At 57.3% G+C, this 15464-nt stretch overlaps 1 protein-coding gene across 1 annotated transcript; it reads left to right on the forward strand.

Moving 5' to 3' along the window:
• Nucleotides 1-634: 634 nt before the first annotated feature.
• LOC140069086 (pleckstrin homology domain-containing family A member 7-like) lies at nt 635-7832 on the forward strand. Its single transcript, XM_072114408.1, has 3 exons — nt 635-802; nt 874-950; nt 7708-7832. Exons 1-3 carry the CDS (start codon nt 717-719, stop codon nt 7767-7769), a joined length of 225 nt encoding a protein of 74 aa, XP_071970509.1. The 5' UTR covers nt 635-716; the 3' UTR covers nt 7770-7832.
• The last annotated feature ends 7632 nt before the right edge of the window (nt 7833-15464 follow it).

Here is a 15464-nt window from a genome sequence, read left to right on the forward strand (position 1 = left end):
CTCATCCTGTGAAGTGTGATACAGTCTGTGGTGCGGGTATCTCATCCTGTGAGGTGTGATACAGTCTGTGGTGCGGAGTATCTCATCCTGTGAGGTGTGATACAGTCTGTGGTGCGGGTATCTCATCCTGTGAGGTGTGATACAGTCTGTGGTGAGGGGTATCTCATCCTGTGAGGTGTGATACAGTCTGTGGTGCGAGGTGTCTCATCCTGTGAGGTGTGATACAGTCTGTGGTGCGGGTATCTCATCCTGTGAGGTGTGATACAGTCTGTGGTGCGGAGTATCTCATCCTGTGAGGTGTGATACAGTCTGTGGTGCGGAGTATCTCATCCTGTGAGGTGTGATACAGTCTGTGGTGCGGGTATCTCATCCTGTGAGGTGTGATACAGTCTGTGGTGTGGAGTATCTCATCCTGTGAGGTGTGATACAGTCTGTGGTGCGGGTATCTCATCCTGTGAGGTGTGATACAGTCTGTGGTGCGGGTATCTCATCCTGTGAGGTGTGATACAGTCTGTATCTCATCCTGTGGTGCGGGGTGTCTCATCATGTGGGGTGGTGCAGGGGGGGTCCCGCCTCCCCCGCGCTGGGGTGACAGGTGGTGGCGGCCGGGCCGGTCACGTGGTGCGTCTCTTGCACTTTGTTACCTCTGTTGTCGGGGGCGCGCATGGCTCCGGGGACGCGCGCTCCCTCCTCCGGGACCCGGGCGGGGGGTGAAGATGGCGGACGCGGGCGGCGGGAGGGAGAGTTTGCCCGAGGACTGGTCGTACGGGGTGTGCGCGGACGGACGGGTGTTCTTCATAGAGTAAGGCGGGAGGAGCGGGCGGACACCCGGGGGAGGCGGGAGCGGCAGTAACCAGTGTCTTCTCTCCTCAGTGACCGGAGCCGCCGCACCAGCTGGCTGCACCCCCGCACCCGGGAGCCGGTCAACTCCGGACACATGATCCGCTCAGGTACTTACCTGCCCAGGACTGAGCCCGCCCACTGCTTACCTGCCCAGGACTGAGCCCGCCCACTACTTACCTGCCCAGGACTGAGCCCGCCCACTGCTTACCTGCCCAGGACTGAGCCTGCCCACTACTTACCTGCCCAGGACTGAGCCCGCCCACTACTTACCTGCCCAGGACTGAGCCCGCCCACTACTTACCTGCCCAGGACTGAGCCCGCCCACTGCTTACCTGCCCAGGACTGAGCCCGCCCACTGCTTACCTGCCCAGGACTGAGCCCGCCCACTACTTACCTGCCCAGGACTGAGCCCGCCCACTACTTACCTGCCCAGGACTGAGCCCGCCCACTACTTACCTGCCCAGGACTGAGCCCGCCCACTACTTACCTGCCCAGGACTGAGCCCGCCCACTACTTACCTGCCCAGGACTGAGCCCGCCCACTACTTACCTGCCCAGGACTGAGCCCGCCCACTGCTTACCTGCCCAGGACTGAGCCCGCCCACTGCTTACCTGCCCAGAACTGAGCCCGCCCACTGCTTACCTGCCCAGGACTGAGCCCGCCCACTGCTTACCTGCCCAGGACTGAGCCCGCCCACTGCTTACCTGCCCGGGACTGAGCCCGCCCACTGCTTACCTGCCCGGGACTGAGCCCGCCCACTGCTTACCTGCCCGGGACTGAGCCCGCCCACTACTTACCTGCCCGGGACTGAGCCCGCCCACTACTTACCTGCCCGGGACTGAGCCCGCCCACTACTTACCTGCCCGGGACTGAGCCCGCCCACTACTTACCTGCCCGGGACTGAGCCCGCCCACTACTTACCTGCCCGGGACTGAGCCCGCCCACTACTTACCTGCCCGGGACTGAGCCCGCCCACTACTTACCTGCCCGGGACTGAGCCCGCCCACTACTTACCTGCCCGGGACTGAGCCCGCCCACTACTTACCTGCCCGGGACTGAGCCCGCCCACTACTTACCTGCCCGGGACTGAGCCCGCCCACTACTTACCTGCCCGGGACTGAGCCCGCCCACTACTTACCTGCCCGGGACTGAGCCCGCCCACTACTTACCTGCCCGGGACTGAGCCCGCCCACTACTTACCTGCCCGGGACTGAGCCCGCCCACTACTTACCTGCCCGGGACTGAGCCCGCCCACTACTTACCTGCCCGGGACTGAGCCCGCCCACTACTTACCTGCCCGGGACTGAGCCCGCCCACTACTTACCTGCCCGGGACTGAGCCCGCCCACTACTTACCTGCCCGGGACTGAGCCCGCCCACTACTTACCTGCCCGGGACTGAGCCCGCCCACTACTTACCTGCCCGGGACTGAGCCCGCCCACTACTTACCTGCCCGGGACTGAGCCCGCCCACTACTTACCTGCCCGGGACTGAGCCCGCCCACTACTTACCTGCCCGGGACTGAGCCCGCCCACTACTTACCTGCCCGGGACTGAGCCCGCCCACTACTTACCTGCCCGGGACTGAGCCCGCCCACTACTTACCTGCCCGGGACTGAGCCCGCCCACTACTTACCTGCCCGGGACTGAGCCCGCCCACTACTTACCTGCCCGGGACCGAGCCCGCCCACTACTTACCTGCCCGGGACCGAGCCCGCCCACTACTTACCTGCCCGGGACCGAGCCCGCCCACTACTTACCTGCCCGGGACCGAGCCCGCCCACTACTTACCTGCCCGGGACCGAGCCCGCCCACTACTTACCTGCCCGGGACCGAGCCCGCCCACTACTTACCTGCCCGGGACCGAGCCCGCCCACTACTTACCTGCCCGGGACCGAGCCCGCCCACTACTTACCTGCCCGGGACCGAGCCCGCCCACTACTTACCTGCCCGGGACCGAGCCCGCCCACTACTTACCTGCCCGGGACCGTGCCCGCCCACTACTTACCTGCCCGGGACCGAGCCCGCCCACTACTTACCTGCCCGGGACCGAGCCCGCCCACTACTTACCTGCCCGGGACCGAGCCCGCCCACTACTTACCTGCCCGGGACTGAGCCCGCCCACTACTTACCTGCCCGGGACTGAGCCCGCCCACTACTTACCTGCCCGGGACTGAGCCCGCCCACTACTTACCTGCCCGGGACTGAGCCCGCCCACTACTTACCTGCCCGGGACTGAGCCCGCCCACTACTTACCTGCCCGGGACTGAGCCCGCCCACTACTTACCTGCCCGGGACTGAGCCCGCCCACTACTTACCTGCCCGGGACTGAGCCCGCCCACTACTTACCTGCCCGGGACTGAGCCCGCCCACTACTTACCTGCCCGGGACTGAGCCCGCCCACTACTTACCTGCCCGGGACTGAGCCCGCCCACTACTTACCTGCCCGGGACTGAGCCCGCCCACTACTTACCTGCCCGGGACTGAGCCCGCCCACTACTTACCTGCCCGGGACCGAGCCCGCCCACTACTTACCTGCCCGGGACCCAGCCCGCCCACTACTTACCTGCCCGGGACCCAGCCCGCCCACTACTTACCTGCCCGGGACCCAGCCCGCCCACTACTTACCTGCCCGGGACCCAGCCCGCCCACTACTTACCTGCCCGGGACCCAGCCCGCCCACTACTTACCTGCCCGGGACCCAGCCCGCCCACTACTTACCTGCCCGGGACCCAGCCCGCCCACTACTTACCTGCCCGGGACCCAGCCCGCCCACTACTTACCTGCCCGGGACCCAGCCCGCCCACTACTTACCTGCCCGGGACCCAGCCCGCCCACTACTTACCTGCCCGGGACCCAGCCCGCCCACTACTTACCTGCCCGGGACCCAGCCCGCCCACTACTTACCTGCCCGGGACCCAGCCCGCCCACTACTTACCTGCCCGGGACCCAGCCCGCCCACTACTTACCTGCCCGGGACCCAGCCCGCCCACTACTTACCTGCCCGGGACCCAGCCCGCCCACTACTTACCTGCCCGGGACCCAGCCCGCCCACTACTTACCTGCCCGGGACCCAGCCCGCCCACTACTTACCTGCCCGGGACCCAGCCCGCCCACTACTTACCTGCCCGGCTCTGTGAGCCCGCCCACGACTTGGCTGCCTTGCCCGCCCACTACCTACCTACCTGTTATATCCGCATGAAACCCTGTACATTACAGAGCTGCACTCACTATTCTGCTGCTGGTGCAGTCACTGTGTACATACATGACATTCCTTATCCTGTACTGATCCTGAGTTACATCCTGTATTATACCCCAGAGCTGCACTCACTATTCTGCTGCTGGTGCAGTCACTGTGTACATACATGACATTCCTTATCCTGTACTGATCCTGAGTTACATCCTGTATTATACCCCAGAGCTGCACTCACTATTCTGCTGCTGGTGCAGTCACTGTACATACATGACATTACTTATCCTGTACTGATCCTGAGTTACATCCTGTATTATACCCCAGAGCTGCACTCACTATTCTGCTGCTGGTGCAGTCACTGTGTACATACATGACATTACTTATCCTGTACTGATCCTGAGTTACATCCTGTATTATACCCCAGAGCTGCACTCACTATTCTGCTGCTGGTGCAGTCACTGTGTACATACATGGCATTACTTATCCTGTACTGATCCTGAGTTACATCCTGTATTATACTCCAGAGCTGCACTCACTATTCTGCTGCTGGTGCAGTCACTGTGTACATACATGACATTACTTATCCTGTACTGATCCTGAGTTACATCCTGTACTATACTCCAGAGCTGCACTCACTATTCTGCTGCTGGTGCAGTCACTGTGTACATACATGACATTACTTATCCTGTACTGATCCTGAGTTACATCCTGTATTATACCCCAGAGCTGCACTCACTATTCTGCTGCTGGTGCAGTCACTGTGTATATACATGACATTACTTATCCTGTACTGATCCTGAGTTACATCCTGTATTATACCCCAGAGCTGCACTCACTATTCTGCTGCTGGTGCAGTCACTGTGTACATACATGACATTACTTATCCTGTACTGATCCTGAGTTACATCCTGTATTATACCCCGGAGCTGCACTCACTATTCTGCTGCTGGTGCAGTCACTGTGTACATACATGACATTACTTATCCTGTACTGATCCTTAGTTACATCCTGTATTATACCCCGGAGCTGCACTCACTATTCTGCTGCTGGTGCAGTCACTGTGTACATACATGACATTACTTATCCTGTACTGATCCTTAGTTACATCCTGTATTATACCCCGGAGCTGCACTCACTATTCTGCTGCTGGTGCAGTCACTGTGTACATACATGACATTACTTATCCTGTACTGATCCTGAGTTACATCCTGTATTATACTCCGGAGCTGCACTCACTATTCTGCTGCTGGTGCAGTCACTGTGTACATACATGACATTACTTATCCTGTACTGATCCTGAGTTACATCCTGTATTATACTCCGGAGCTGCACTCACTATTCTGCTGCTGGTGCAGTCACTGTGTACATACATGACATTACTTATCCTGTACTGATCCTGAGTTACATCCTGTATTATACCCCGGAGCTGCACTCACTATTCTGCTGCTGGTGCAGTCACTGTGTACATACATGACATTACTTATCCTGTACTGATCCTGAGTTACATCCTGTATTATACCCCGGAGCTGCACTCACTATTCTGCTGCTGGTGCAGTCACTGTGTACATACATGACATTACTTATCCTGTACTGATCCTGAGTTACATCCTGTATTATACCCCACAGCTGCACTCACTATTCTGCTGCTGGTGCAGTCACTGTGTACATACATGACATTACTTATCCTGTACTGATCCTGAGTTACATCCTGTATTATACCCCAGAGCTGCACTCACTATTCTGCTGCTGGTGCAGTCACTGTGTACATACATGACATTCCTTATCCTGTACTGATCCTGAGTTACATCCTGTATTATACACCAGAGCTGCACTCACTATTCTGCTGCTGGTGCAGTCACTGTGTACATACATGACATTCCTTATCCTGTACTGATCCTGAGTTACATCCTGTATTATACCCCAGAGCTGCACTCACTATTCTGCTGCTGGTGCAGTCACTGTGTACATACATGACATTACTTATCCTGTACTGATCCTGAGTTACATCCTGTATTATACCCCAGAGCTGCACTCACTATTCTGCTGCTGGTGCAGTCACTGTGTACATACATGACATTACTTATCCTGTACTGATCCTGAGTTACATCCTGTATTATACTCCAGAGCTGCACTCACTATTCTGCTGCTGGTGCAGTCACTGTGTACATACATGACATTACTTATCCTGTACTGATCCTGAGTTACATCCTGTATTATACTCCAGAGCTGCACTCACTATTCTGCTGCTGGTGCAGTTACTGTGTACATACATGACATTACTTATCCTGTACTGATCCTGAGTTACATCCTGTATTATACCCCAGAGCTGCACTCACTATTCTGCTGCTGGTGCAGTCACTGTGTACATACATGACATTACTTATCCTGTACTGATCCTGAGTTACATCCTGTATTATACCCCAGAGCTGCACTCACTATTCTGCTGCTGGTGCAGTCACTGTGTACATACATGACATTACTTATCCTGTACTGATCCTGAGTTACATCCTGTATTATACCCCAGAGCTGCACTCACTATTCTGCTGCTGGTGCAGTCACTGTGTACATACATGGCATTACTTATCCTGTACTGATCCTGAGTTACATCCTGTATTATACCCCAGAGCTGCACTCACTATTCTGCTGCTGGTGCAGTCACTGTGTACATACATGACATTACTTATCCTGTACTGATCCTGAGTTACATCCTGTATTATACCCCGGAGCTGCACTCACTATTCTGCTGCTGGTGCAGTCACTGTGTACATACATGACATTACTTATCCTGTACTGATCCTGAGTTACATCCTGTATTATACTCCAGAGCTGCACTCACTATTCTGCTGCTGGTGCAGTCACTGTGTACATACATGACATTACTTATCCTGTACTGATCCTGAGTTACATCCTGTATTATACCCCAGAGCTGCACTCACTATTCTGCTGCTGGTGCAGTCACTGTGTACATACATGACATTACTTATCCTGTACTGATCCTGAGTTACATCCTGTATTATACCCCAGAGCTGCACTCACTATTCTGCTGCTGGTGCAGTCACTGTGTACATACATGACATTACTTATCCTGTACTGATCCTGAGTTACATCCTGTATTATACCCCAGAGCTGCACTCACTATTCTGCTGCTGGTGCAGTCACTGTGTACATACATGACATTACTTATCCTGTACTGATCCTGAGTTACATCCTGTATTATACTCCAGAGCTGCACTCACTATTCTGCTGCTGGTGCAGTCACTGTGTACATACATGACATTACTTATCCTGTACTGATCCTGAGTTACATCCTGTATTATACTCCAGAGCTGCACTCACTATTCTGCTGCTGGTGCAGTCACTGTGTACATACATGACATTACTTATCATGTACTGATCCTGAGTTACATCCTGTATTATACCCCAGAGCTGCACTCACTATTCTGCTGCTGGTGCAGTCACTGTGTACATACATGACATTACTTATCCTGTACTGATCCTGAGTTACATCCTGTATTATACCCCAGAGCTGCACTCACTATTCTGCTGCTGGTGCAGTCACTGTACATATATGACAATACTGATGCTGTATTATAGTGCAGAGCTGCGCTCACTATTGTGCTGGGGGCAGTTCCTCTGTACATTGTGTGACCTCCTCCCCCTCTTGTGTCTGTAGATCTGCCCCGCGGCTGGGAGGAAGGCTTCACAGAGGAGGGCGCCAGCTTCTTCATAGAGTAAGTGCCTTGTGTCCTGTACACTGCAGGTCACATCATCTGTTTCCTCTCATTGTAATTTGTGGGATGTCCATTTTCTAGGCGGAGTTATTGGCCCCGCCCAGGACCCGGTGGGCATAATAATGTATGTACATGTAGAGGGTGGTCTGGGGGTGCACACTCTGTGCTGTGCTGCTTCTGGCTCCGCCCTATTGTCATGCAGTGGGAGGGGCATGATGTGTATATTTAGGGGTTGGTCAAGAGTTGGTGTGCATTCCGGTGCTGCTCCTGGCTCCTCCCTGTTGTCATGTATTGGGGAGGGGTTGATCAGGAGTTGGCATCCTGTCCGGTGCTGCTCCTGGCTCCGCCCTGTTTTCATGTAGTGGGAGGGGCATCATGTGTGTACATGTAGAGGGTGGTCCGGGGGTGTATGTGCTGTTCCTGGCTCCACCCTGTTGTCATGTAATGGGAAGGGCATGATGTGTGTGTATATAGGGGTTGGTCAGGAGTTTGCGTCCTGTGCTGCTCCTGGCTCCGCCCTGTTATGTAGTGGGAGGGGCATGATGTGTGTGTATATAGGGGTTGGTCAGGAGATTGCGTCCTGTCCTGCGCTGCTCCTGGCTCCGCCCTGTTATGTAGTGGGAGGGGCATGATGTGTGTGTATATAGGGGTTGGTCTGGAGTTGGCGTCTTTTCCGGCCCTGCTCTTGGCTCCGCCCTGTTGTCATGTAGTGGGAGGGGCATGATATGTGTGTGTGTGTATATAGGGGTTGGTCCTGCCCGGTGCTGTTCCTGGCTCTGCCTTGTTGTCATGTAATGGGAGGGGCATGATGTGTGTACATGTAGAGGGTGGTCCGGGGGTGCATGTGCTGTTCATGGCTCTGCCCGATTGTCATGTAGTGGGTGGGGCATAATGTGTGTGTACATAGGGGTTGGTCCGGAGATGGCGTCCTCTCCGGTGCTGCTCCTGGCTCCGCCCTGTTGCCATGTAGTGGGAGGGGTTGGTCAGTAGTTGACGTCCTGTCTGGTGCTGCTCCTGGCTCCGCCCTGTTGCCATGTAGTGGGAGGGGTTGGTCAGTAGTTGACGTCCTGTCTGGTGCTGCTCCTGGCTCCGCCCTGTTGTCATGTAGTGGGAGGGGTTGGTTTGGAGTTGGCGTCCTGTCCGGTTCTGCTCCTGGCTCCGCCCTGTTGTCATGTAGTGGGAGGGGTTTGTCTGGAGTTGGCGTCCTGCCCGTTGCTGCTCCTGGCTCCGCCCTGTTGTCATGTAGTGGGAGGGGTTGGTCTGGAGTTGGCGTTGTGTCCAGTGCTGCTCCTGGCTCCGCCCTGTTGTGTAGTGGGAGGGGCATGATGTCCTGTCCGGAGCTGCTCCTGGCTCCGCCCTGTTGTGTTGTGGGAAGAGCATGATGTCCTGTCCGGTGCTGCTCCTGACTCCGCCCTGTTGTGTAGTGGGAGGGGCATGATGTCCTATCTGGTGCTGCTCCTGGCTCCGCCCTGTTGCCATGTAGTGGGAGGGGTTGGTCAGTAGTTGGCGTCCTGTCCGGTGCTGCTCCTGGCTCCGCCCTGTTGTAATGTAGTGGGAGGGGTTGGTCTGTAGTTGGCGTCCTGTCCGGTGCTGCTCCTGGCTCCGCCCTGTTGTGTAGTGGGAGGGGCATGATGTCCTGTCCGGAGCTGCTCCTGGCTCCGCCCTGTTGTGTAGTGGGAGGGGCATGATGTCCTGTCCGGAGCTGTTCCTGGCTCCGCCCTGTTGTCATGTAGTGGGAGGGGTTGGTCTGGAGTTGGTGTCCTGTCAGGCGCTGTTCCTGGCTCCGCCCTGTTGTCATGTAGTAGGAGGGGCATGATGTCCTGTCCGGTGCTGTTCCTGGCTCCGCCCTGTTGTCATGTAGTGGGAGGGGTTGGTCTGGAGTTGACGTCCTGTCCGGTGCTGCGCCTGGCTCCGCCCTGTTGCCATGTAGTGGGAGGGGTTGGTCAGTAGTTGACGTCCTGTCCGGTGCTGCGCCTGGCTCCGCCCTATTGTGTAGTGGGAGGGGCATGATGTCCTGTCCGGTGCTGCTCCTGGCTCCGCCCTGTTGTGTAGTGGGAGGGGCATGATGTCCTGTCCGGTGCTGCTCCTGGCTCCGCCCTGTTGTGTAGTGGGAGGGGCATGATGTCCTGTCGGGTGCTGCTCCTGACTCCGCCCTGTTGTGTAGTGGGAGGGGCATGATGTCCTGTCCGGTGCTGCTCCTGGCTCCGCCCTGTTGTGTAGTGGTAGGGGCATGTTGTCCTGTCCGGTGCTGCTCCTTGCTCCGCCCTGTTGTGTAGTGGGAGGGGCATGATGTCCTGTCCGGTGCTGCTCCTGGCTCCGCCCTGTTGTGTAGTGGGAGGGGCATGATGTCCTGTACGGTGCTGCTCCTGGCTCCGCCCTGTTGTGTAGTGGGAGGGGCATGATGTCCTGTCCGGTGCTGCTCCTGGCTCCGCCCTGTTGTGTAGTGGGAGGGGCATGATGTCCTGTCAGGCGCTGTTCCTGGCTCCGCCCTGTTGTCATGTAGTAGGAGGGGCATGATGTCCTGTCCGGTGCTGTTCCTGGCTCCGCCCTGTTGTCATGTAGTGGGAGGGGTTGGTCTGGAGTTGACGTCCTGTCCGGTGCTGCGCCTGGCTCCGCCCTGTTGCCATGTAGTGGGAGGGGTTGGTCAGTAGTTGACGTCCTGTCCGGTGCTGCGCCTGGCTCCGCCCTATTGTGTAGTGGGAGGGGCATGATGTCCTGTCCGGTGCTGCTCCTGGCTCCGCCCTGTTGTGTAGTGGGAGGGGCATGATGTCCTGTCCGGTGCTGCTCCTGGCTCCGCCCTGTTGTGTAGTGGGAGGGGCATGATGTCCTGTCGGGTGCTGCTCCTGTCTCCGCCCTGTTGTGTAGTGGGAGGGGCATGATGTCCTGTCCGGAGCTGCTCCTGGCTCCGCCCTGTTGTGTAGTGGTAGGGGCATGTTGTCCTGTCCGGTGCTGCTCCTTGCTCCGCCCTGTTGTGTAGTGGGAGGGGCATGATGTCCTGTCCGGTGCTGCTCCTGGCTCCGCCCTGTTGTGTAGTGGGAGGGGCATGATGTCCTGTACGGTGCTGCTCCTGGCTCCGCCCTGTTGTGTAGTGGGAGGGGCATGATGTCCTGTCCGGTGCTGCTCCTGGCTCCGCCCTGTTGTGTAGCGGGAGGGGCATGATGTCCTGTCCGGTGCTGCTCCTGGCTCCGCCCTGTTGTGTAGTGGGAGGGGCATGATGTCCTGTCCGGTGCTGCTCCTGGCTCCGCCCGGTTGTGTTTGGTCTCTGTGGAGACAGGTGGTGCTGCTATCAGCGGCCTCTCCCCATGTGCACACAGGAGGCTGATGATTTGTGGCCTCTCAGGAATGTCCCTGTTGGGGCCCCGGGGCCGTGCTCTGTCACCTGGGCACCCAGCTTTCCTGAGCTCCTGTAGAGACCCCGCAGATCATCGCCCCTCCGGGCGCCGCTGATCGTGGGAGGAGGGGATCGGCGATAAGTGGGGATCAGCTGCTAATCCTCATTGTGACAGATAATCGCTGTGTGACTGCAGCGTCATCCCCCATCACCTGCACATGCCCTGGTCTGTTACAGTGTGTCAGTGCAGGAGAAATCAGGAGTCCGCACCCCCAATCCCCGGGTCCTAGGCGGGGGGACAGCGCTCAGACCCCTCTGCTAATAGAGAGAGGAGGGGGGGGGACAGTGCTCAGACCCCTCTGCTAATAGAGAGAGAGGAGGGGGGACAGCGCTCGGACCCCTCTGCTAATAGAGAGAGGAGGGGGGGGGGGGGACAGTGCTCAGACCCCTCTGCTAATAGAGAGAGAGGAGGGGGGACAGCGCTCGGACCCCTCTGCTAATAGAGAGAGGAGGGGGGGGGGGGGACAGTGCTCAGACCCCTCTGCTAATAGAGAGAGGAGGGGGGACAGCGCTCGGACCCCTCTGCTAATAGAGAGAGGAGGGGGGACAGCGCTCAGACCCCTCTGCTAATAGAGAGAGGAGGGGGGGGGACAGTGCTCAGACCCCTCTGCTAATAGAGAGAGAGGAGGGGGGACAGCGCTCGGACCCCTCTGCTAATAGAGAGAGGAGGGGGGGGGGGGACAGTGCTCAGACCCCTCTGCTAATAGAGAGAGAGGAGGGGGGACAGCGCTCGGACCCCTCTGCTAATAGAGAGAGGAGGGGGGGGGGGGGGACAGTGCTCAGACCCCTCTGCTAATAGAGAGAGGAGGGGGGACAGCGCTCGGACCCCTCTGCTAATAGAGAGAGGAGGGGGGACAGCGCTCAGACCCCTCTGCTAATAGAGAGAGGAGGGGGGGGGGGGACAGTGCTCAGACCCCTCTGCTAATAGAGAGAGGAGGGGGGACAGCGCTCGGACCCCTCTGCTAATAGAGAGAGGAGGGGGGACAGCGCTCAGACCCCTCTGCTAATAGAGGAGGGGGGGACAGCGCTCGGACCCCTCTGCTAATAGAGAGAGGAGGGGGGACAGCGCTCAGACCCCTCTGCTAATAGAGAGAGGAGGGGGGACAGCGCTCAGACCCCTCTGCTAATAGAGAGAGGAGGGGGGACAGCGCTCAGACCCCTCTGCTAATAGAGAGAGGAATGGGGGACAGCGCTCAGACCCCTCTGCTAATAGAGAGAGGAGGGGGGACAGCGCTCGGACCCCTCTGCTAATAGAGAGAGGAGGGGGGACAGCGCTCGGACCCCTCTGCTAATAGAGGGAGGAGGGGGGACAGCGCTCGGACCCCTCTGCTAATAGAGGGAGGAGGGGGGACATCGCTCGGACCCCTCTGCTAATAGAGAGAGGAGGGGGGACAGCGCTCGGACCCCTCTGCTAATAGAGAGAGGAGGGGGGGACAGCGCTCAGACCCCTCTGCTAATAGAGAGAGGAGGGGGGGACAGCGCTCGGACCCCTCTGCTAATAGAGAGAGGAGGGGGGACAGCGCTCGGACCCCTCTGCTAATAGAGAGAGGAGGGGGGGACAGCGCTCGGACCCCCCTGCTAATAGAGAGAGGAGGGGGGGACAGCGCTCAGACCCCTCTGCTAATAGAGAGAGGAGGGGGGATAGCGCTCAGACCCCTCTGCTAATAGAGAGAGGAGGGGGGACAGCGCTCAGACCCCTCTGCTAATAGAGAGAGGAGGGGGGGGGACAGCGCCCAGACCCCTCTGCTAATAGAGAGAGGAGGGGGGACAGCGCTCGGACCCCTCTGCTAATAGAGAGAGGAGGGGGGGACAGCGCTCAGACCCCTCTGCTAATAGAGAGAGGAGGGGGGGACAGCGCTCAGACCCCTCTGCTAATAGAGAGAGGAGGGGGGACAGCGCTCAGACCCCTCTGCTAATAGAGAGAGGAGGGGGGGGGACAGGGCCCAGACCCCTCTGCTAATAGAGAGAGGAGGGGGGGGGACAGGGCCCAGACCCCTCTGCTAATAGAGAGAGAGAGAGGAGGGGGGACAGCGCCCAGACCCCTCTGCTAATAGAGAGAGGAGGGGGGGGACAGCGCCCAGACCCCTCTGCTAATAGAGAGAGAGGAGGGGGGGGACAGCGCCCAGACCCCTCTGCTAATAGAGAGAGGAGGGGGGGGACAGCGCTCAGACCCCTCTGCTAATAGAGAGAGGAGGGGGGGGACAGCGCTCAGACCCCTCTGCTAATAGAGAGAGGAGGGGGGGACAGCGCTCAGACCCCTCTGCTAATAGAGAGAGGAGGGGGGGACAGCGCTCAGACCCCTCTGCTAATAGAGAGAGGAGGGGGGACAGCGCTCGGACCCCTCTGCTAATAGAGAGAGGAGGGGGGACAGCGCTCGGACCCCTCTGCTAATAGAGGGAGGAGGGGGGACAGCGCTGTGTTGGGGGGTTTGTTATCAGTGATTTGCAGTCTTGTGTTGTGGGGTCTCCTCTCTGCGGTGTTGTACCCTCCTCGTCCTCGTCCTCCTCCTCCTCCTCCTCCTCCTCCTCCTCCTCGTCCTCGTCCTCCTGGGGGTGTTTTGTGTCCCAGACAATGTCATCTCCTTTCACTGCGGAAAGTCTGTACACAGGATCTGACCAATCAGCTCAAGTTGCTAAGAGAAGCGACGGCTCCCCGAAAGAAAGTCAGCGACAACCCCATGTATTATTCACAGCCCGGGGGGGCGCATACCTAATGTACTGCCGGGCCGGGGGCACTTAAAGGGATAGCGCCCCTCTACTGAGAAGAGTGTAATATCAGGAGATCACTGGACCCCCAGCCTGAGATGGCTGATAACAGAGAGTAATAGATTGTATCCCCCCTGTACAGTCTCCTCTCCCCGGGATGTAATGGCTGATAACAGAGAGTAATAGATTGTATCCCCCCTGTACAGTCTCCTCTCCCCGGGGTGTAATGGCTGATAACAGAGAGTAATAGATTGTATCCCCCTGTACAGTCTCCTCTCCCCGGGATGTAATGGCTGATAACAGAGAGTAATAGATTGTATCCCCCCTGTACAGTCTCCTCTCCCCGGGGTGTAATGGCTGATAACAGAGAGTAATAGATTGTATCCCCCCTGTACAGTCTCCTCTCCCCGGGGTGTAATGGCTGATAACAGAGAGTAATAGATTGTATCCCCCCCTGTACAGTCTCCTCTCCCCGGGATGTAATGGCTGATAACAGAGAGTAATAGATTGTATCCCCCCCTGTACAGTCTCCTCTCCCCGGGGTGTAATGGCTGATAACAGAGAGTAATAGATTGTATCCCCCCTGTACAGTGTCCTCTCCCCGGGGTATAATGGCTGATAACAGAGAGTAATAGATTGTATCCCCCCCTGTACAGTCTCCTCTCCCCGGGATGTAATGGCTGATAACAGAGAGTAATAGATTGTATCCCCCTGTACAGTCTCCTCTCCCCGGGATGTAATGGCTGATAACAGAGAGTAATAGATTGTATCCCCCCTGTACAGTCACCTCTCCCTGGGGTGTAATGGCTGATAACAGAGAGTAATAGATTGTATCCCCCTGTACAGTCTCCTCTCCCCAGGATGTAATGGCTGATAACAGAGAGTAATAGATTGTATCCCCCCTGTACAGTCTCCTCTCCCCGGGATGTAATGGCTGATAACAGAGAGTAATAGATTGTATCCCCCTGTACAGTCTCCTCTCCCCGGGGTGTAATGGCTGATAACAGAGAGTAATAGATTGTATCCCCCCCTGTACAGTCTCCTCTCCCCGGGATGTAATGGCTGATAACAGAGAGTAATAGATTGTATCCCCCCTGTACAGTCTCCTCTCCCCGGGGTGTAATGGCTGATAACAGAGAGTAATAGATTGTATCCCCCCCTGCACAGTCTCCTCTCCCCGGGATGTAATGGCTGATAACAGAGAGTAATAGATTGTATCCCCCCCTGTACAGTCTCCTCTCCCCGGGATGTAATGGCTGATAACAGAGAGTAATAGATTGTATCCCCCCCTGTACAGTCTCCTCTCCCCGGGATGTAATGGCTGATAACAGAGAGTAATAGATTGTATCCCCCCCTGTACAGTCTCCTCTCCCCGGGATGTAATGGCTGATAACAGAGAGTAATAGATTGTATCCCCCCCCTGTACAGTCTCCTCTCCCCGGGATGTAATGGCTGATAACAGAGAGTAATAGATTGTATCCCCCCCTGTACAGTCTCCTCTCCCCGGGATGTAATGGCTGATAACAGAGAGTAATAGATTGTATCCCCCCCTGTACAGTCTCCTCTCCCCGGGGTGTAATGGCTGATAACAGAGAGTAATAGA

The sequence above is a fragment of the Engystomops pustulosus genome, chromosome 7 (genome assembly GCF_040894005.1).
Source record: "Engystomops pustulosus chromosome 7, aEngPut4.maternal, whole genome shotgun sequence".
Taxonomy (NCBI): domain Eukaryota; kingdom Metazoa; phylum Chordata; class Amphibia; order Anura; family Leptodactylidae; genus Engystomops; species Engystomops pustulosus.

Excerpts from the sequence above, each read along its gene's own strand:
- LOC140069086 (XM_072114408.1), top strand. The coding sequence starts at position 717 with ATGGCGGACGCGGGCGGCGGGAGGGAGAGTTTGCCCGAGGACTGGTCG. Across the intron at positions 803-873 it reads GGACGGGTGTTCTTCATAGA|TGACCGGAGCCGCCGCACCA; the intron begins GTAAGGCGGGAG and ends TTCTCTCCTCAG. Across the intron at positions 951-7,707 it reads CGGACACATGATCCGCTCAG|ATCTGCCCCGCGGCTGGGAG; the intron begins GTACTTACCTGC and ends TTGTGTCTGTAG.